Consider the following 22221-nt stretch of genomic DNA (forward strand, 5'->3'; position numbering starts at 1 on the left):
ATTGGAAATTTACAAACATTTTTAAGTCTCGCACTAGGAGAAAATGGTGTTTAATATAAGTTTTTTTTTTTTGGATGCACCCTGTAATGGCATTTAACCCTATATTATATTCTCAATCTTTGCCATTAAAGAGCTGAGTGAAGAAAAGATAAGTTTTCCAAGAATAGATGACGGGATCATAGGATCAACAACTTAAAACTTGGAATTATTAATGAAATTTGTTTCAGAAATGCCATACCATCATTAAACACCCACGAATATATATCTAATGCCACTTCATGGATTTTGTTGATTCTGATTTAATTTGATTGGTAAAAGCCCTGTAGTATAGTATATCATTATCTCTGGTCTACATGGGACAGCAAAGAGGGGAAGTCGTTGCCTAGTGGTTAGAGTTTGACCCCCAACCCTAGGGTTGTGGGCTCGAGTCTTGGGCTGGCAATACCACGACTGAGGTGCCCTTGAGAGCAAGGCACCGAACCCCAACTGCCCCCCGGGCGCCACAGCATAAATGGTTGTTCATTGAGTGTGTATACACACTTTGGATGGGTTAAATTCTGAGTATGGGTCACCATACTTGGCTGAATGGTATCTCTACTATGAGTGCAAATTTAGATGTTACACAATTAAATTCTAAAGCATGTACAACAAATACAAAATAAGCTTTTTCGCAATTTTTTTATTTCACAAGGACAATTACTTCTGATTTTGGTTTGGTATATAGCATGTTTAATCTTTACCTGATGGTCTAAATTCTTGCTAAGGGTATATAATAAGACAAATTTTCCAGTAAATAGAAGTCAAAAGAACAAATAGGAAGTAAAACTAAAGCCATTTTAATATAGTCTGATACCATAATAATCTATGTAAGATAAGCAAGCTGGTACAATAAACATCACATTTTGATCTACAATTTTCCAAAACATTTATTTTTCTTAGTAAACAAAGATGTAAATACAGGATAAACACAAAGTATTATTCTGTCAAGAAAGATAACGTCTTCTACAATATTACTCCAAAGCCAGAATCTGAAAACACAAGTGTATTATAAAAAAAAAAAAAAAAAAAAAACAACTACAACAGTAAAACTATTTACAAATCCAAGCAATCAGGCATTAAATGCTGTTCACTTTCTTCACAAAGTTTTCCACTAGATCCGTCAGCTCTTTCATGTCAGCCTCATCCTCATGAATGACTTCCTTCAGCTTATCAAATCTTTTTAGCTGCTCGCCGCAGTGTTTCTAAAAGACAAAGATATTTTTAGTTTACAGGTTGAGTCGACACAAAGCCCGTCATGCTCCTTTTCAAAGTATAAAAAGCTAATATTTCAATAAATGTGAGTTTAAATTTCTCAGTGAAGTAAGCTATTTTATTAATAAAGTGTCATGCATCATTGACACATCTCTGTGTTTAAAATCTTCCACCTCATGTAGCATTAAGTCATATTAAGTCAAGAGATTTCTAGTAATTGCAGTCCAAACCATCACATACTTCAACTGCACACAGGTGGTTTACTGCAGAAGTGAAGACATCAGTCAGATTCTTGAAAACCATGCGGTTCTCCTCATTAGTCTCCTGCACGACCACGTGATACCTGATAGAGAAGTTCAGATCCATGTAAAATAAGATGAACAGGTGATGTTTTGAGAAAAATAAAGTGGAAAACGGATGCTCACTGTTGTTGCGCAGCTTTGAGTTCCTCCTCGGCTTCCTCGCATCCCTGCCTCACATTCTTTTCCAAACGCTTCTTGTGAGTTTCAGCAGAGTCCACCTCAGCCGACCACTTCTCCTCCTCTTGTGCCATTTCCTACACACACCGTAACTAATTCAATCTCACGTGCCGAGTGACAACTTCAAATGAGTCACTTCCGAAAATAAAGTGTTTATTCAATTAACATACAGACGGATATATTTTAGCAGGTTTCAAATCAGAAATCCTGATGCTCTTGCATTGTACCTGCATGTCATGCTCCAGCTGTTGGTCGACTCTGCGAATCTGTTCCTTTAGATGCTTGAGGTCATTCTCCTTATCAAGGATGTTGGACTTCACCTAACAAACAAATGGAATGGTGATTATGCACCCTTACCATTTATAACATATTACAATGTAAACACTATAAAGTAAACATCATAATTAATCAAGAGAGGATCATTAAAAATTGTTTGGTATAAACAAGTGGAATTTATTGCAATCTGCTCTGAAACTGTGGGACTGTAGAACGACTTTGTTTTTTATTGTTAATTTTGCAGTGCAATAAGAACTGGGTGTCTTGACAGGCTTTGTAAGATTGTCTCCACACTAGGATAGCCATAGTTACATCAGTAATTTGTTATAATAAAAGAATGAAAAGATTTTCTAATGCAAGGCATGAAGAGCACCTGAACAAGGGGTTTAATAAAATTCTCACACCTGTTCAACAGTCTCTTCCAAACTCAACTTCACATTGGTGAGTCTGCTGTATTCATCTTCCACATCGACCATCATGTTCTTCAGGGGATTCTACCAAAGTTAAGACAAGTTAGAGAAAGATTAAGAAAAATCCTGAATTGTTACAACAAATTAAGTATCTTTTACGGATGGCTGTAGTGGTTGTACCTGTATCTGTGTCTTGTACTGTGTGATGGTAGTGGCGCTGTAATCAGTCCTGATCTCAAAGTCATGACCACAGGCATTTTCCGCTGACTGTGGGATGAGCTTCAGCTTACGACCCAGTTTATTATACTCCGCAACCTTCAACTCCGCCTGCAAGAAAATGAGCAAAATTTCTGATGTTTACATGTGTTAGCCTACATGTTAACAGCATGATGGATCGAACTGTATGACTTATGTATTCGGCACAGAAAACAAAAGCTCTAAATCGAAACAATTTGATCACAGTTCTCTCCAGAATCGATTCTGAGCTTAGTTTTTAACAGCAGATGTCTCTCTAGACTAGTTTTTAACCACAAACTTAAAGGGTCACAAAGAAGAGCACTTGTGTGTTCGGCTGGGTAATGGAAGTGGTTAAATGTACTTGCATTTCTGCTTTTTATGACAAAAGATTAATGTAAATACAGCCCATTGTGAACACACTTGTAATTCACTTCAACCTATATGATTAATTATTTTAGGTTGAAGTGGTGTGTGTGTGCATAAAGAACTGGAATCAAGCAGAATACAGCAGTTTCTAAAGCACACACTGCCATCTGCTGTCAAAAACTACACTCAGAATTGATTCAAGAGATAATAACGATGCATTTGCGAAAATCCCAAAATCGATCCACGAATTGATGCATTGTCGCACCTCTTCTATTTGATACTGTAAGATATTCTACTTTGTTTTCTTGAGCCACTAATCTCTTCGCTTATAGTTTCTGCTGGATTAAAACTGTGGTAGCAATGTTTTCAGATTTACGCACACACACAGCATGTAAAAACAAACTGAGGCTGGCCACTTTACATGTAAGTTTCATTGTCTCTTCCACTTTCACCCTTGTGCTGAAAATCCTGTATCTAATTTGTTCAGTCAAAAAATGAATGTTTGTAAATCTCTCATTATGCTATATAAAAAAAAAAAATCTGGGATGTGCCAAAAGAAGCCACAGAGAGGAGTTGTGAATGGCAGTAAAGTGTCATGTCTTAAGCCACACGACAACATGACACTATGTCTGGTTTTCAATCGTACTGCACACATTCATAGTATATATATCGTTTTTTAATGGTAATTCAGGCAGTACTTCCACAAATGTAGTACCTATTCAGGGAGTATGCGATTACACATCAACTCTGGGTGGGACATTTGTAAAATCCTGACCTTCTCTTTGGTTTTGGACAGGTTGACCTCCTCGTTCCACACCAGCTGCTCCGCCTCCTCTAGACTCTGGTTTAGGCTCTGAATGGTCTGCTGCAGTTCATTCCTCTCTCTGTTAATACGCTCAATATCAGCTGGAGTGAACTTCTGATTCTCCAGGATGTGCTGCAGCCTTGTCCTCTCCTGTTTCAGACCATCCAACTGAATCTCTGCACAAAGAACAGGGACATTATGTTATTGAATTCCACCTTTGTATTTACGACGTCAAGGCATTTGTATCTGCATCTTGTAATGTCCCTCACCAGCAGCTTCGAGCTCCTCAGCTAGTCCAGCAGCTTTATTCTCCAGTCCAGTTTTATGAGCCTCCAGAGTACAACGATAGTTTTGTAGCTTCTGCAGATCAGCCTGTAATCTGAGCTTCTCGGTCCTCTTCCCTGCTAAACGATCCTGTCAACATAAACACATAGCTCCAACATTAGTGCAAACTATGTTCTTTCATATCATACATTTAATGGCATTTCATGAAGGTGTTTGAGAAAAGCCCAGAGTGTGCAATTCACTGTGTAAACCAACTTGACTATTATTCCATACTATTATTTAAAAAGCAGCATGAGAAATGACAAGGAAACATAGACTCACAGTTTGGCTTTCTCTTTCAAGTCTCTCCACATGCTCCATCAGCATTGCATGTTTCTCCTGCTGGGACTGTAACAGCGCCTCATCCACACTGTACAGCTTCTCTGAGAGAATTCAGAAAATTGATCAGCCATAACTATATTTTGCATTAGTTTCATAAATAGATTTATTTTTATTATTATAAAAAAAAACACTTTATTTTTTTACCTGCTTAATATTTTTGTTGTGGCTTAATGTAAAGTATATACCAAATAAATTTGACCACATATAGTGTTAGAAGAAAATAATGTATACATCTGGGTGTAAAAGATTATCAGTCGATCAATCATTTTTTTGTTTTTGTTTTAATGTGTATGGCAATGATTTGGTTGTATGCATTGGTTGTTGATTTTGAGATGTGGGTGATGCCCTCTAAAGTTGAGCAAGCTTTAAGAAGCAGAGTTTAATGCATGCATACATCAAAGTAAGCAAGTTCCATTTTTGACATTAAATGGGTAAAAAAAGAAAAAAAAAAGCATATGCAGGATACATTGAGATTAATAACTTTTAACCCTTTAACTGTCATCCCGTCCTGTGACACCTACATTTACTTCACTATATTACAATTAAATCTAATCTTGATAAACTATATATCGCTGGAAAGTAAAATATATATTTTACCAATGTTTTGGAAAAGAAAATATGTAGTAAAAGTAATAGATTAATTTATGATAAGAGTGCACCCTCAAAAATCTTTATTATAACAGGAGTTCTGACCTTTGTTAAAAAAAAGAAGAAGACTTCTTCGTTGCCTTTTTCTCTATCACATTTTAGAAATCATCAGAAATTATGTATCAACTGAAAACTTAAATTCTCAAAATTCATCCTTTAAAACCCATTTTAAAATCAGACATTGCATTACCATGTAAATGGTACATCAATATCATGTTACAAAATGTATTCATTCATGAATTATAAAAATGTAAGTTTGGATTGTGCACTATAAAGTGCACAAAAATGTGAGTGACAGTTAAGGGGTTAAAACATGCATTTGACTTTACCTTTATTCAATTTATACTAAAAAACTGGCACATGACTGGCATTAAAGGAATTGTTCACCCAAAGATTGTGTCATCATGTACTCTTAATCCTGAGTTGCTGGAAGCCATTGATTTCAATTTACTTTTTTTTTTTTTTTTTTTTATATACATACAATGGAAATCGGTGGCTTCCAGCAACTGTTTGTTTAACCAACATAGTTCAAAATGTCTTCTCTTCTATTCTGTACAGGAAGAATCTCATGGAACAAAATGAGAGTGAGTAAATGATGACAATTAAAGATTTGGAGTGAACTTTCCCTTTAATTTAAGAGGGTCAAATAAAGTATGCCACCAACCCATTCAAATAAACCAAATACACACTTTATCATCAAATACTTACTTAGTTTATTAAGATAGTCTTCATCCTCATCTTCAAATGTATCTGCTCCCTGCATAAACTTGTTGTAGGTGTCAGAGCAGTATTCCATAAAAAGCTACAGAGAAAACACAGCAACACACTTACAAAAATTTGGCATATGTGCGATGTCTACAATGCAGAGTGGTAAAATATATATACCAAATGACAGCTTAAACTGTCAAAGCTGACTCTTTTTGTCTCATAAGATACCTTGTTGTACTCGGCCCCTTCCTCTAGATCACACAGTTCATCTGAGAAGTCAGAGAACAGCAGGCCCTGCTCTCTCATACCACTGAAGAGCTGCGGGGACAAAACCTACATGTCAGGTCAGGCAATGCTACAATCTTTCCTGTTGCATGTTATTGTGCATCAAATGGCAGTCTGGGATGATAAGGAAAGCTTTACCGATTCTCACATTTTATTGTAGAACATGAAAATGGTTTTATAGAAGTTGAAAACAGTCAATTGGCAAAACTCAGTGCCACAATGTTAGTCCGTTGTAGGTGGTTGCTTGCAGACATGCAAATATAATCTATTATAAATCAAATCAATTTCTGACATACTTCGTTAAAAAGTTTGGGCTCTCAATATTATTATTATTTTTTTAAGAAATTAGTACATTTATTCAGCAAAGACTCATTAAACTGATTAAAAGTGGCAGTAAAGACATTTATCCTGAAAAAATGTATCATCACCATTTCCACAAAAACATTAAGCGGAACAATTGTTTTCAACGTAGATAATAATAATAATAAGAAATGTTTCCTGAACAGCAAATCATCATATAAGAATGATTTCTGAAGGATCATAACACACTGAAGACCAGAGTTATGATGCTTTACCATTACAGGAAATCCTAACATTTTAAAATATATTAAAATTAAAACAGTATTTAACAATATTACTTTTCGATCAAATAAATGAAGCATTGGTGAGACTTCTTTAAAAAAAAAAATAATAATCTCAACCCCAAACATTTGAAGTAGTGTACATACATTTATGAACATGTGCTTTGACACAGTTCCAGTGTAAATAGTCTCAAATGGGTGCGACCCATGTAGACAGTGTGACAAGGATCACATAGATAGATCACATAATCCTGATAAAGGTTTGAAGAGTCACCTTGACTGTGTCAATGAGCCAGATAAGAGCACCAAGAGCCTGAGGCCACGTGTGAGGAGCACCAATGGAGTACATGGAGCTTTTTGAGAGTGCAAACGGGTATCTGAAATAAAAACATAATCATCTCTCAATGATAAGGACAGAGTACAGGATGGTTAACACTGACCAATGTGTGTTTGAGATCAGACTACACTTTAACTGATTCATACAGCTGTAGTAATGAAGTAATATGTTGTTCTTTGTTTACCCCAGATCTTTGAGCATTCTTGGGATCTCCTCCTCAACCTTGGAAGTGGGCATCTGAAAGGACGGTTCCAGGAAAGTGTAGATGAATTCATATATCTTTAAAAACTCTTTTGTTGATGGAGACTGGAGAGCCTTCACTGTGATGCTGCCAGGAAATCCTCGCTCGACCAGGAACTAGAAATTATGGGAAAACATTAATTGTAACCAGGGTTTTGGCCCAGTTAACTTCTGATTTTTCCAACTGCCTGAGATTACAGGATAGAGGTTTTGACTGCCTCTTCAAAAAACATTTTCTAACTGATTAAATATATATATATACACATACATACATATAGAGCTGACCATAACTAGAAACATCAATTTTCACCTTCAAAAATCCAGTAATGGTGAAATGACTGAGAAACGCCTATGAACCTTCTATTTATAGAAGTGTTTTTATAAAAATTTTATTTAAAAAAACTGGCCCACACAATTCCATACTTCACAAAGTTGCTTGATACACTGTTGGACAAAAGCTTTGTCATGTAGGGGTCTGGGGTCCTTCATTTTCTCTGAGCCCCCGTAAGCCCCAAACATGCTGTTCCTCTGGCCACCTGCCCCGATGCCTCTGTGGAGAGGTAGAGAGATGTGAGGACACGGTTGTAATACAATTAATGTTTAATTAAACTCTGTATGACATGATTAAGAATTACAATGCACAATGATAACTCAAAACCATGATCATGCATCATCTACTGCCAGACTCACTTTCCAAAAAAGCTTGTTCGTCTCTCAGATGTGGTAGAATGAGGTTTCGGTATGTTCAGCTTGCCAAAGACATTGTCTTTACTGTAATGAAATAAAGTTGATGCATATTGTAACATAAGTCATGTAACCTGCTGAAAGAAGTTTAGGGAGTAACAAAACCACATAATGTGTACTCAAAATTGCACTCAATTAATACAATATAAAAGTAAATAAGGTTATACTTCTGCGGGGTGGCATTGATCAGGCTCATCCTGCTGTCTGTCACTCGCATGGGCATCTCAGAATATCTGCTGCTGGGTCGCCGACTCATTTTGACCTTTATAAACACTCTCTTCACATGCAAGACAGAGAACATTTAGATTAAAACTTATTATGTTGATAACATTCGTGAATTAACAGAGCTTTAACTATTGTCTATTATAGCATGAACGTGTATAAAAAAAACTAAAGTACACAGATTAACGCAATACTTTTAATTTTTCTAAATTCAAAACTGTAACGTTACTGTAATTGTGTTATGTGGCTAATATATGTTTGCAATATAATGTGTAGCTTGATTACACGTAAGGAAAATAAGCTTTAAACACACAAATAAACACTAATAAAGATCTCAAAATCTCGAAAAATAAACACGCTACGAAATAAATTGAATGGTGTTAACTGAATAGCATACGAATTATGCTAGTAACGAAATGAGAAATGTGCACCGAGCCATACCTCGGATATAAACTTCAGCGGGAGGACGATTCTCGGTTTAAAATAACTATACTACAGAAATGTATATCAGCAAACAAGACGTATCAGGTATACTTAGGTGTAAGGTATACTTCAGTATGTATGAAATTCACTATACTATTGTATCCTTCCGTCGATGCTTCGGTTGGATTTCAAAAATATCCGCGAACGTTGCTCAACGGATATCTCTGATTACGTCACAGCCTCCGTTAGAGCGGCTGAGCGTCGTACTGCCACCTGCTGGTGAGGCGGAAACTTACAGTTTTGTAAAAAAAACTTTTTTTTTTTTTTTACTATATAACGCGATTAATTCAAATAGCTATTAGATTATACAATAAATATACTTTTGGAACTTTGTGTCAATTTTGCACATAAACCAGTGGTTTCACTTTATAACAGGTATTCTTAATAACCATGCATATATAAATAAATAACTCTGTCCACAATACCCATTATTATTCAACATAACATAAATGCACAGATTACAAAAATTTACTGATTATCCAGTGACTATAAAAGATCACTTAACCTCAAAAGTGGTCAGACAGACCAAGTCTTGATAAATTATTTAGATGACAGGTAAGGATTAATAAGAGTATAGGCAATCAATAAAGCTGTTTATATTACATTCAGTGGCACATAATCAAGATAAAAATGAAAGGGCAACTTATTCTTTATACCACAAAACCGATAACATTTTATAACATCAATTTTTCAGCACTATGGTGCTAATTCAGGATTTTTCATTGTGTATCAATATGACAAAAAATATGAGGAAAAGAATGTACAGAAATTAAACTTAGTTCCCATTGACAGGTTTGTGTTTTTGTAGATGTCTGTTGTAGACACAAGCTTCATCTCCTGCTGTCCAGAGCAGAAAAGACAAAAAAAAAAAACTCTTGGGACATATAAGAATTTATATTTTACCCCATTCTTGTTCAGATTTATATTTCAACACCATAATACCAAGCACAATATAAATAAATAATTTCTGACATATCGGATTATTGTGATGTTATTAAACAATATACTATGGTCTTTAACTGCTGCAAATGTAGTGGATATATTAACTGCTGCAAATGTAATAGATACACACCATTAACAGTTTTTCATGTTCCAATGCAACTGCTTTCCACTCCACACATGAACTATAGCACTATTGACCTACTGGCTGTTTTCTGGCACACCTTCATTGACATTGCATTACAACCTAAACAACGAAAGATCTCAACATCTTCAAGTGGCACAGATGTATTTTTAATGAAAGAAGAAAAACAAATCAAACATGAGGTGACAAAAATCTTTTTAATGAAAACTTTCAATCCTGTCACATGTACACTTACAACTACAGCACAATACACACTCTTGGGATTAAGAATTGTGACTGATCAAGCCTGGTTTATGCACCCCTCAACTTATTTTATTCTTAAAAACAAAAACAAAAAAACAAAAAAAATTTTTTTTTAAAGATATAATATTATATATATAAAAAGAACATTGACGGAAGTTAACAGTTCAAATGTAGAAAGTCTTTAAACATTTTCATGAAGTAAAAACAAGTCTACATGGCTATCTGTTTCAATGCCTCTTTCATCTGAGTTTAAGAGAATAAACACATTTGATTCAAGTGTACAGACTTTTCCCTAAGATAAAATCAGTTAAAATTACACTGAAAAATTTATAGAAAACAATGCAATATTACAAACATATAAAACTAAATCTTTTTTCAGAGATTACAGAGAATAGATAATTAAGACCACTCTGTAAGATCAGTGCTTTACTTCCTCCTGGTGCGCCTGACAGGAGCTGCCTCTGTAGGGACATCTACTTCCTCTAATTTTTTCACACTCCTTGCTTTTCGAGTGGTGGTTCCTGTGTGAATATATAAAACATTACCATTAAACTCTCAAAAGGTGAATAGTACAGTACAGCATGAACACAACAAATGCAAAACAGAAAACGTTATTATTACACGAGCAATTATGATGGACACTGGAGAACTAAATGACAGAGCATCTCTTAGATGGTCTAAATGGGGATTCAAATATTTAGGAGTTACCATTACACCTGGACGTCCACAGTTATAGCAGGTAAATTATGACAAATTAATCAACATTATTAAAAAGGACCTATTAAGGTTGGAAGTGTTGCCATTTCACTTCTTGGAATTAATAAAATGTGTTTTTCACATTACCAGAACACACATTTTCAAAAGAGAATTACTGACTGCAGCGTTGGTTTTCAGATAAGCAAGTATGTTAACTTAGCAACAATATGCACAATAAGGTATACTGAACACATACTAAACTTCAATGTAAAGTTCTTGAACCCTTCTGGATAAGAGGACAGCATTTATATTATGCGTACCTGAAACAGACTCTTGAGCTTTAGCAGGTGCTGGATCTGGTTTCTGTGCTGTACTTTTCTGTCCTCTTGTAGCTTTATTTCCAATCTTCTTGGAAGTAGGATCAGCCTTTTCTGGTTCAGCTTCAGGCATTTTCTCTTTGCTTGAGACCTCTGCTGCAACTTCGACTACTCTGCCTCTTCTCTTTGGCAAAGGCTCCTTATTTACGGACTCATCTGTCACTTCAATCCTTCTCCTTTTGAGGGGGGTTGATGTCTTACTATCAGTGGGCTCTGATTTGGGCACAGAGGGAGCCACTGCTTTTCCTCTTCTCAATGGCTTGACTTTTATCTGAGCTTCTTCTTGAGTCTCTTCAATGGGAATTTCTTCTTTCACTCCTCTCCCTCTGCGGCCTCTGGGTGGCAGATCAGTTGACTGATTTGATTCTGTGGAAGACATCTCAGCTGGTAATTTGCCTAACCTTTTGGATTTCTTCAGCTGCGGCTCTTTTACATTGGTAGTAATTTCAGACTTTTCAGTGTCTTTACAGACGACCAAATCTGTGTTGCAGGTAACCGTTTTTGATGGTTTTATTTCACTAGCTTGCTCAGCTGTAGCAGACTCACTGATTGGGCTTTTAGGGATGTCCTTAGTCGAATCCTTCAGTTTTCTTCCACGGCTTCCTCTTTCCACTTTCTCCAGTCCGACACCTGATGTTTTCTCAGCAGCAACAAATTCAGAACCTGCCTGTGTCATGGTATTTTCTTCTTCCTTTGATTTAGGTGCTTTTGCTGTTCTCCTGGTATGTTTAACAGGCTTTACTGGCTCTTCTGATGAAGCTACATCCTCAGTAACCTCAGACTCTGCCTTCATAACTGCTTTACGTACACGGCTAGACACCACAGCAACTGGCGGTGCAGGGTCTGCAACAGCACGACGACCTCTTTTGACCGCAACATCTGCCACCATTTCAGTTTCCTTTGCATTAACAGCCCTTTTTCGACCCGTTTTGACAACAGGGGTCTCTGCTTGTTCAATTGGGCTGACAATGTTCTCCTCAGCCTTAACTGAAACGGTCTCCTTTGACTGCTTTGTCTTCCTATTCCCTCTCACAGATTTTATCACTGTTTCAGTGTGTTCTTCGGTCACAGGTAAATGTATGCTGGTATCTACAGCAGGTTGGTCAACAACCTCTTCAGCCATTTGTGGTTTCTGCTGTTTGGTTTTTCGTCCTCTGCCACACTTGACCACAGGTGCTTCAGGCTCCTCTTTATGGTCAACATTTGCCTCTGCCGCAGTTTTGGAAACAACCATGACATCATCATCACCCAAGGGCTGGTCCTTGACATTTTCTTTTTTACCTTTCCTTCCTTGCACTGACTTTGCTACAGGTATCACTGGCTTCTCAGCCACTACAACAGCATGAGTGCTTGGAATTTTGCTTTCCAAAGCAGGGGTTGGCTCGGTTTTCAAGTGTTCCTTTTTTGTTGGCCTTCCCCTCCTAGCTCTAGTTGAGGAGATGGTGTCAGTACCTAGTGAAGTCTGCAACTTGACATCCTCTGGTGCAACAGCATTTTCCTCACAAACAATTTCAGTTGTTGTCTGTTCAAGTTCTTCTGAAGGTTGTCTTCTGGTTTTATCCATAATTTTTCTCCTCCCAGTTTTCACAAGAGGGGCTTGGACCTGCTCTTCATTTGCATCAGGACACTGTGGGTCCACAGCATTTGCATCATGAGTGGTTGCAACTGCAGCATCAGCACCATCTTGTTTAGGTTTTTGCCCTTTCCTGGTTTTGGTAACGGCAGGCAGGGAATCTGGCATCTCGACCTCTGTATTCTTTGCCTCTTCTTCCACAGAGCTGTGCTTGGGAACTCTACCACGGGCTGATTTTCTAACTGGACTGGCAGCGATTTCTGATACTTCAAGAAGTTTCTTGCCTCTCTTTCCTCTGATAGGACTAGCGGGAACTGGACTACTCATATTTTCCTCTTCAATTAATAACAATACAGCAGGTGCTTTGGCCATTTTGTTGTTACCATTTTTGGATCTCTGTGCTGCTTTTCCTCGAGTGCCACGCTGAATTTTACTGGCAGGTGGAGACTTGACTAGCTCCTCTTGCTCAGCAGTGGATGAAGTTGAGGTAGCTTCAACTGTTGTGTTGGTATTATCAGATACGCATACAGTTTCTTCAGACTGCTCTTGGTTTTTTTTATCTGGCCCAGAAGAACACACATCAGAAGCATCAACTGAAACAATCTCCTCTTCAATCTGGTCAGGGTGTCTTTCCTGTGGAGTTACAGTCTCAATATATGGATGACTCTGATTAGATTCAACTGTTTTACCGGTGCACTGTAGATCCATAGATTTTAAAACTTCACTCTCCATGGTTTCAACCTGACAGACATTTTCTTGGTCGTATTCCTCATCCAAACCTACAAGTCAAGACAACTTCATGAGTTTAGTAAACTAAGTAGTTAACTGTCATTAATGTCTTTCAGTCATTTCATGTAATTTCCCGAATTTTAGAACGGAGAACAACAAAATAGAAAATGTGCATTACCCAGTTTTAAGTCTCCTTCAGCTGTCATGAACGTAGAGCAACTTTCCATCGGTTCTTGGATCTAAAAATTAAATATACAAGATGTAGTTAATTATGTGAACGAAATAAAAACAATTCTATACTACTTTTTAAAACAAAGAATGAACTGAACCATTATGAAATTGTTAGTGTAAAGCATATATCTAGAGGTTTACATATCTACAATGCCAGCGAGCAGTGAGACAAAACTCCAATTGACAGTTAAACTGTCTCCGCTGTAAGCATGGCATGAGTGTTCAATGGATTAACTTTTCCAATTACCTTAATAGGCTCAGTCACACTACTTCCGGTTGTCAAGAAAGAGCTGTTCTCAGGTTCGAGTTCTTTAAGGCCAGTGGACTCCTCTGTCATTGTTTCGAGTCGAGGGGTCTTCATAAGTTCACTGATTTCAAACTGACTGCTGACAGATTCTCTTTTTAACTTGGGAGTCTGCATTGACTGCTTCAAATCAGATAAGTCTTCTACGGGTTCAACTTTCTCTTTGGGAGTCTGCATCAGCCCTTCCATACCCATTTGATCTTCAACTGGTTCTCCTCTGTGTTTAGGGGTGTTCTTCAGTTGCTGAACACCAGTTAGGTCCTCTTTGACTTGATTTCTCTTCTGTTTAGGTGTCTTCGCAAATCTTTTCAGCCGTGCTTGATTCTCCATCAGGTCTCCCTTTATTTCCGGTGTTTTCATCAGTTCTTTCACACCAGTAAGGTCTTCATGTTGCTCAGCCTTTTCTTTGGGTGTTCTCATAAGCCTCTGAAGACCAGATGCGCAGAGTACAGGATTGCTCTTCACTTTTGGAGTCTGCATCACTCTTTTCACTCCAACCATGTCTTCTACTGGTGCTCCCCTGTATTTGGGAGTCTTTAGGAGTTCCTTAATGCCTTCTAGACTTTCACCATGGGAAGGTTTACATTCCTTGGGGGTCTTGAGCAGCTTTCCTCTTAAGTCCTCAATTGGTTCAGCCTTCTGTTTTGGTGTTTTCATGAGTTGCTTGACTCCAGTGAGACACAAGGATGGTGCAGCTTTCTGGTTTGGGGTTTTGACTACTGTTTCAGGTGCAGCCTCCTCTTCCTCTGTTTGGACATTAGGTGTCTCTACATCTGGAATGATGTCATGGCAACTTGTTTCAATAGAGTTATCAGGGAGTTCAGAAAGACCTTCGTCTTCCAACAAACTACCATCCTGGTTGTCAAGAAGTAGTCGTGTTACCGCTTCATTGTTGTAGCGACCACTTTTGGCAGTGGAGACCACACTTAATGGCGACACCAACATTTCACCTGTGAAGGAGGTAAAAAAACAAGAGCATGAAATCAGTTATATCAAAATACACAACAGATCGTTTGACAAGTCTGAAACACTTACCTGATTCTTCTGGTGTTTTCATCACTGAAACCTCATCCAGAGAAATCTCTGGACAGTCTTTATTTAAAGGAACTCTATTCTTAGACCTGGTGTTGGCTGGTGTTTTAAAAATCTCTTCAACACCTAACAATACACATACACAACATACAGAATTTGAACTAACAATTTCATCAAACTTATTACATGTATTGTTTTCTTCAACACTGAACAAACCTGTCAAGTCCTCATCCATTTTCATGTCCTTCTTGAATAGTGCTATATTTGGCACTATTTTAGGTGCAGCACCAACATACTGGTTAGTCCTCATATGGGCTTTGCCAACAACAATGGTGACTGGAGATGCTGCATGCCCAGTACTAACATCATCTTTCAGCCTCTGTGCAGGTGTCTGCATAGGTAACCAACAGTCAAATGCAGTTTGTAATAAAGCCACAAATTAATGAGCCATTCAATGAATAAAACCATTCACAGATATATTTGAACATTGAATGAATCAGAACAAAAACATTTATTTTGAGAGTGATGATCTTCTTTATTTTACCTTGGGTTTTGGCAGTACAGCTCTCTTCACTATAGTGCTCTTTGTAGGTTTTTTCTTAGTTGTAACTTCTGTTTGAGGTTTGGTCTGACCAAATTTTACAATATCAGCCCAAGAGGTCAATACTTAAAACAAAGGAACAAAAAAAGATATTTAAAACAATGATAGATTTAGTATTCTAAACAGGAACACAAATATATAACCAATTTAAATGTTTCACCTTTTAGATTAGCCCGAGATGCTCCACTACGTCTTGAACGCATGACATCAAGAGCACTTTTAATTGCACTTTTGGGAGTTTTTCTTCCAGAAGACTTCATGCTCTTCCTCCTTAAGGGTATCTTTGGTGTTACATACTTCTGGGGCACATCTTCTGCAATGGCTGACTGTGGTTCAGACATGCTCCCCTGGTCCTGGACAGGTGATGGAGTATTGATAAGAGAGACTGAAAACCTTCCCTGCACCCTCGGTGTCTCAGTTAAAGACATGTCACCAGCAGCCTCAATCGCTGAAGTTGATGCTCTCTTAGCAGATGCAGGTGTCCTAGGTGCAGCAGGAGTAGAGGATGGTGTTGGTGTTTTGGTTGAAGCAGATGGTGACTTTTGACATTTTGGTGATGGAGTTTTAGCCTTGGTACCCGGTGACCTTTTGGCAGGTGATGGAGTTTTAGCCTTGGTACCCGGTGACCTTTTGGGTGAAGCTTTATTTGGAGAACATTTTTGAGCCTCTGAAACTGTTTCTCTAAGTCGAAGAGCCTAAAAAAAAGGGAAGAGGAAAAAAAAAACTTATTAAAAACCTTCAGAATTTTCAGATTTAATAATCCTCAAAAAGCTGGATTTAAGCATTACCAAAAGACCAATGGTGGATGCTCGTCGTAAGAGAGATTGGGGTCTTTGAAAAGCACCCAAACTGTGTCGTGGGGTGGCCCCACGGCGAAGGGGGGAATTTGGGGGCAAGCCTTTGTCAAATAGCTCTGGACTCAGCTGACCACCAAAGGACACTCGCTTTTTCTTTGCTTTTAGTACAAATACCTCATTGCGAGATTCATTACCATTAAATAGCTCATTTACTGAAGTGTCATCTGTAAGACAAACAAAAGTATGATGAACATGACTTAAATAGCAACACACATTTGCATCATTTTCCTAAATGTCAAATGGTGCATATGGCTAGGCCTGTCATGACAGCAACTTTTTGTTGTGTGACATATTTCCCCAGAAATATTTGCGATAAGCGATATTGTAATTTTAAAGACAATTTTATGCCACTGAATATATAATCAAAATAACAGAATAATAATGCAAGGTGGCCTACACACTTTCAAATGACAAAAAAACGTTTAATTTGTAAGAATATTTAGATATGGAAATTATCAAAATTTTAGATACCTTAAAAAAATACAAATAAAAAAAAACTTATTTTCTCTGTAAATTAAGATGCACACTATTGCTGAAAAACACAAACCACTAATTAGCATACAGATGTCCATATGCACACCGGCACAAATTGCTTAACAAAACTATATCTACGGATTAAACTTTTTTTGTAGAAGCACTTATTTTTAATTATAAACTAGCACCTCATGACTACACCACTTTATTTTCGAGAAGCTGCAAAAGACACAGGCGCAAGTGGAATGTACAAAACATGCCAGGTGACTTGAATTTTTAAGTAAATATAATGGGCGATATATTGAGACCACAAAAATTTAGGTCATGTACATATATTTTGCGCTTTAAGTCAATATATTAATTATTGTGACAGGCCTACATATGGCATTCAGACACTTCCATTGTGTTACTTATAGTTCTATTCATAAGGGAAAAAACAAGTTTCAATCAAGTTTCTCACCTTCCTTCTTAGATGCTGATGTGGTAGATGTAATTTCAGGCAGAACATCTTGGATTTGAAACCTTTTGCCAGCATTTGCTCTTGGTGATGTTCTTGGTGACATCTTCACTTCAGTGTTGTTATCCTTTGTGCCTGGAGTCTGAGGCTGGACTGAAGGCATTTGATGAACAAGGCTCTGATCCTGTGATCCACCACTTCTCCTTCCTTTTGGGGATTTAGGAGTCTTCTCTTCAGGCTGGGGCTGTAAAAGAATTTGCTGGACTACCTCACCAGCACTGAATTTCTGAGGTGTCTTCAAGGGTGTTATATTCTTCCGGGAGACAGGAGTTACACAATTCTGTGTCATTGAGGGGGTGGTGGACCCTATAGATGGCACATCGTTAGTGAGGTTTTCTTCCACATTTGAATTAAATGAACTCTGAGGTATAGCTGATCCAGTTGTTTCCTCAGAATTGGATTTTGATGATCTTCGCCTCTTTGTAGATGGGGTTGTGACCTGTTTCTGACTACTTTTAACATCTGCAGCCGAAACTTTCTCGTGACCATTCTGAGGTCTTGCAAGAGGTGTTTTTGGTTGCTCAGACTTCCATGGTGATTTTGCAGCAAGGTCCTGTTTGACCATTTGGTAAAGCTCACAAAAAGGTGACATGCTGTCCTTTTTAAGTTTGCCATCTTCTGGTTCGGTCTCAACAGTTTGTTCCAAAGATGGTGGCAAGTTTGACCCATCTTTTAAACAAGTATCTGTAAATACAGTAGACATGACAATCATATGAAATCAACTTTTAGCAACATAGTACAACCAGGGATGGGCATTTTAACCGAAAATAATATTCGATGATCGCTGGTAATTATACGATTATTATTTGAAAATCGCACCCCTCCACTGCATGCACACACACACATGTATAGGCTACACACCATTAACAGAGAGAGAAGAAGAGAGACCATTCACGCTTTCAATCTGTATGATAAACCGTTTCATTAGGGAATAGGTTCTTTTAACTCAAGTCATATAATGACAGTAAAGTGCTGAAATAATTAGCAAAAAATCAAGTGCTCGTGCTAGGGCATTTCCATTTAAAAACTGAGCATAAACATTCATAGCAATAAAAATAAAAATAAATAAAAACAGTTTAATATTACCTCAAGCCATAATATCTTTAGGCTAGGTCTAAACGCATTAAAATGTATTGTGAACAGCCTGAATGACAGCACTTATGTGAACATACACTTTAACGTCTGGCTTTATAATATATATATTTTTTTTAATGAGTATGTCTATGTTTTCGGGATTAAGACGGAAGTGCAATTTGTTCATAATTAGTTCAGCAGCAGAGAACATGCCAATTCCATTTGCACAATGCATATGCGGAGCGTATTTTTTTCCCACGCCCATGTTACCAGATTTAAAGCGTTCACATTGCACGCAGTTGCAGTCCAGTAGTGTGCTCCACGATCATTGCAGCCATCAGGACCAACAAACCCCCCCCCCCCCCCCCCCCCACCGTGTCTTTGCACACCACTGGTTCCAAATAACTGTTATTGACAATGCAAGTCAACTGTGTTCACATGAGAATGGACTCTTCTATTGTCTTGTTACATGAATACCTCACCACTGCACAAGCACGAAATCATAGTGATTTGTTTAGACAATCGCACAACCTATTAGATATTCTATAATTAAATAAATTAATAGAATATTCCAAAATCTTGACCCATCACTAAGTACAACAACATTTAAAAAATTTTATTATAACACTACTACTAATAGTAACATTATAGAGAATAAAAATCTCTCAACTACTAACCAAACGAATGCTCCGACTTTCTCTTTTCCACAGGAACAGGTGTGGCTTTTTCCTGCTGCTCTTTCAAAGCCTACAGGGAAAAATAATTAAAATTTATGGAAAAAAAAAAAAAAAAACTACCATCAACTGTCTCGCAAGACTCGCATCAAATACAGACCTGAACTGCTTTGCCTTTTCCAGGTGTGGACAGCCTCTTCTTCGGTGTCTTAGGAGGTGGGTACTCAAACCTGACATTTGACAAATTTAACAGCAAGTTATTTTAACAAACAAGGATTTAATATTTTTATTCAGAATTTGAATATTAGTAATAAACATCTGACTCACCTGAAAGAACGATCAATGATTGTGATGACATCACCATGCTTTAAACATTCCGATTGATTAAGAGCTTGTCCATTAATACGAGTGGGGTTCACGGAGCTCAGATTGGTCAAAATTAGCTTACACAAGAGAGACAATTCAGTATAAATGAATAGCATGACATGTGTTCATTTGCACAAAAAGATTTATAGAATTTTTTTCTTTTACATGTTTAGCAACAATATAATTACCTCCTTGTTCTCATTTAGCTCAATTTTACAATGCTCTTTAGACACCTGCGGCAGCTGAATCCGAATATCACAGTCCAGCTTCCTAAAGTGGTGAGGAGAGTTCACATTAAAACTTCTATACCCATTAGATTTTTGGGTGAATATGAAATATTCAATTATAATGCATGTGGTGTAAGATACACTGCCTCCTTGTCATTTCTGATCTATAACAAAAAAAAGTGACAAGGTGTACAGTAAACAAGCTAAAAAAAAAAACTACGTTTTTTATAAGCTGTTGACCGCCCAAAAATGAGGGTTGAGGACAACATATTTCACTGTTCAGTTGGATAATTTCTCAAACAAAAGGAAAATTAAGAAAAGGGGCACTGACATAATCAACATAACCAATAAAATTTAGTTTTTTTTTTTTTTTTTAAACCAGGATGTAAACGTTTTTTTTTGCGGTAAAGTTGGGCATTTTACCATGGGGCATCTATGGAATTGACTCCCTTTTGCTGCCAGCCTCTAGCGGCCAGTCGATGTATTATTACAGTTTAAGTCACTTCCGTATGGGCTTCACGAGAGAGAGCGGGAGGTTTCCAATTGGGCTGTCATTTAGAATAACGCATTCTGATTGGCTGGAGTGAAATTTGACATCAATGAAAAGCCCGCCTGGAATCAAACGAGTAGAACAGCATGTCCCAAACATTTACAACTATTGGTCAACTGCCATTTAGCAGATACTTTAACCGAATTTTTAGGGTTTTTTTTAAGCAAAATGCACTCGCAGTGTGTTACCTACAGTGATAGTGTGTATGTGTAGTAGCAGTATATACATTTTGGTTTTCATGCGCCTCGCCGTATACTTTGCAGTGTTAGAAACATTCATACAACCATGTAACGTTAAGAAATTATTCTAAAATGAGTTACTTACCTTCCGAACAGACAGGACGCTGTGAGGGGAAATTCAGTGCCATCTCCTCCATTTCTCTTGATCACCACTATCTTCCCAAGCAAAGGCATTTCAAAACAACTTACCTTGTTTAGCAAACACAAAAGACAAAAAAGAACAACCCCGTGACTAGTGTGATTGTTTCATCGACGTAAATGAAACATTTTACTGTAAGGTTTCTTGGAAAGTTCAATTTAATACCATCACTGATTTTAAATAAATCATACTATACAAAGAAAATGTCTGAATATTCTATATTAATGCATATTTTCTTCATATAATTTACGTTCACATTACATTGGAAACACGAAATCAACACATGGCCAAAGACCTTTAAAACACTCTGTAACATGCAAAAAGCACAGGTAACGTATAACGTACATCCACATTTACTACTTTTAGTGACCGACCGGAATTGCCCGCAATATTTGATAATAAAGTTAGCAATTTGTTTTGTGTGTTAACTGTAACTATCGATAGCGTAACGTTAGTAACGATACGTCAATACATTTTGAGCAGTTCCAAGGATATTAAAATTATCATGTCTTTACCTGAGGTTACGTCAATCAAAATTATACAATATCCATCGATGTCGAATCCTGGTATAATAATTAAAACCTGCTTAATCCAACATTAGGATTACTGTCCCAGTTGCTCCTGCCGTTAACAGTTCAAACTACTACTATTACCAAACATCAGCACACGGTGTCCATCAACGCAAGTTTCCGTCTTGACTGACGGCATATATCCTTCCGCAAAAATAAATAAATAAAATAACTACCGGTTTTTACTCAAATAAAATATATAATAGTGCATAATAGACGGAGCTAGCTAATTGGAAACTTATCCAAATGTTAATTTAGTACGTTATCCGTTATAAAAATTATGGACTACTTTCTTTGTCAATCCGCGGAGGAATATAAGACGGATAACTATAAATGTTTGAAAACCATTCAAAATTCCCCGCGGAGGCTTTTGATTGGCCAGTAGTAATACTTGCTACTTGTCATAGCCAATAGGATTAGGGGTTGACGTAACGCGACAGTTAAAGTGGCCAATTAAATCATGTTAAACGCGCAACCAACTATTAAACTAGACACTACTATCCGCCCCATTCATCTTGAGCTTGATAAGAAGGCGGAAGCAAAGAAAGCATGGTTGTAAGTAACTAGTTTATGCACAAAACTTCTAATGTACTACTCCTTATAAATTATGATTTAAGTCAAGTGAAAATTAAAATAATGGTCACTTAAAGTGTCCCATTGAAAATGCCTTATTGTAGTGTATATTATAATACAATACTTAAGTTATTTTACTGTAATTTCTTTAATTATTGTACAATTTACATAATGTTGTGTAAAAACGGAGTAAAAGATTAGATTAGAATCATATACAACCCCAACATGGTTTATTTTATGGTAATAACCAACTGTTAAGTACATTATTATAATTTATATTTGATCCTACATTTAAATTACTTTTATTATTTCTGTTTATTTTGTGCTGTCAAGTGTAAAACAAGAGCCATTCTT

At 37.1% G+C, this 22221-nt stretch overlaps 2 protein-coding genes across 3 annotated transcripts; both read right to left on the bottom strand.

Moving 5' to 3' along the window:
• Positions 1-664: 664 nt before the first annotated feature.
• On the bottom strand, positions 665-8882 carry ndc80 (NDC80 kinetochore complex component). Its single transcript, XM_052610863.1, has 17 exons — positions 8697-8882; positions 8201-8310; positions 7980-8060; positions 7713-7839; positions 7234-7406; positions 6987-7089; positions 6075-6164; positions 5847-5940; positions 4431-4531; positions 4094-4238; positions 3795-4000; positions 2597-2743; positions 2411-2500; positions 1958-2050; positions 1677-1807; positions 1492-1594; positions 665-1241 (listed from the first exon to the last, which is right to left on the bottom strand). The coding sequence occupies exons 2-17, from the start codon at positions 8287-8289 to the stop codon at positions 1116-1118; spliced, it is 1899 nt and encodes a 632-aa protein (XP_052466823.1). The 5' UTR covers positions 8290-8310; positions 8697-8882; the 3' UTR covers positions 665-1115.
• Positions 8883-10000: 1118 nt separating this feature from the next.
• Positions 10001-21632, bottom strand: LOC128024962 (proliferation marker protein Ki-67). Of its 2 annotated transcripts, XM_052610864.1 has the most exons (16): positions 21241-21632; positions 20672-20775; positions 19759-19840; positions 19532-19647; positions 19365-19434; positions 19208-19277; positions 17400-18140; positions 16397-16629; positions 15769-16303; positions 15552-15673; positions 15224-15398; positions 15011-15133; positions 13919-14925; positions 13619-13679; positions 11082-13490; positions 10001-10586 (listed from the first exon to the last, which is right to left on the bottom strand). In XM_052610864.1, exons 2-16 carry the CDS (start codon positions 20758-20760, stop codon positions 10492-10494), a joined length of 5928 nt encoding a protein of 1975 aa, XP_052466824.1. In that variant the 5' UTR covers positions 20761-20775; positions 21241-21632; the 3' UTR covers positions 10001-10491. The 2 variants fall into 2 exon arrangements, with proteins under 2 accessions (XP_052466824.1, XP_052466825.1); XM_052610865.1 differs by lacking the exons at positions 19532-19647; positions 19759-19840; positions 20672-20775 and having other exon boundaries at positions 21241-21425.
• Between the last annotated feature and the right edge of the window lie 589 nt (positions 21633-22221).

The sequence above is a fragment of the Carassius gibelio genome, chromosome A12 (genome assembly GCF_023724105.1).
Source record: "Carassius gibelio isolate Cgi1373 ecotype wild population from Czech Republic chromosome A12, carGib1.2-hapl.c, whole genome shotgun sequence".
Taxonomy (NCBI): domain Eukaryota; kingdom Metazoa; phylum Chordata; class Actinopteri; order Cypriniformes; family Cyprinidae; genus Carassius; species Carassius gibelio.

Coding starts and splice junctions, on each gene's coding strand:
- ndc80 (XM_052610863.1), bottom strand. CDS start 8,289: ATGAGTCGGCGACCCAGCAGCAGATATTCTGAGATGCCCATGCGAGTG. Junction 7,840..7,979: donor CGAACAAGCTTTTTTGGAAA/GTGAGTCTGGCA, acceptor ACCTCTCCACAG/AGGCATCGGGGCAGGTGGCC. Junction 2,501..2,596: donor AGTACAAGACACAGATACAG/GTACAACCACTA, acceptor TAACTTTGGTAG/AATCCCCTGAAGAACATGAT.
- LOC128024962 (XM_052610864.1), bottom strand. CDS start 20,760: ATGCCTTTGCTTGGGAAGATAGTGGTGATCAAGAGAAATGGAGGAGAT. Junction 14,926..15,010: donor GAAAACACCAGAAGAATCAG/GTAAGTGTTTCA, acceptor CCTCCTTCACAG/GTGAAATGTTGGTGTCGCCA. Junction 10,587..11,081: donor AGCTCAAGAGTCTGTTTCAG/GTACGCATAATA, acceptor ATATTCACACAG/GAACCACCACTCGAAAAGCA.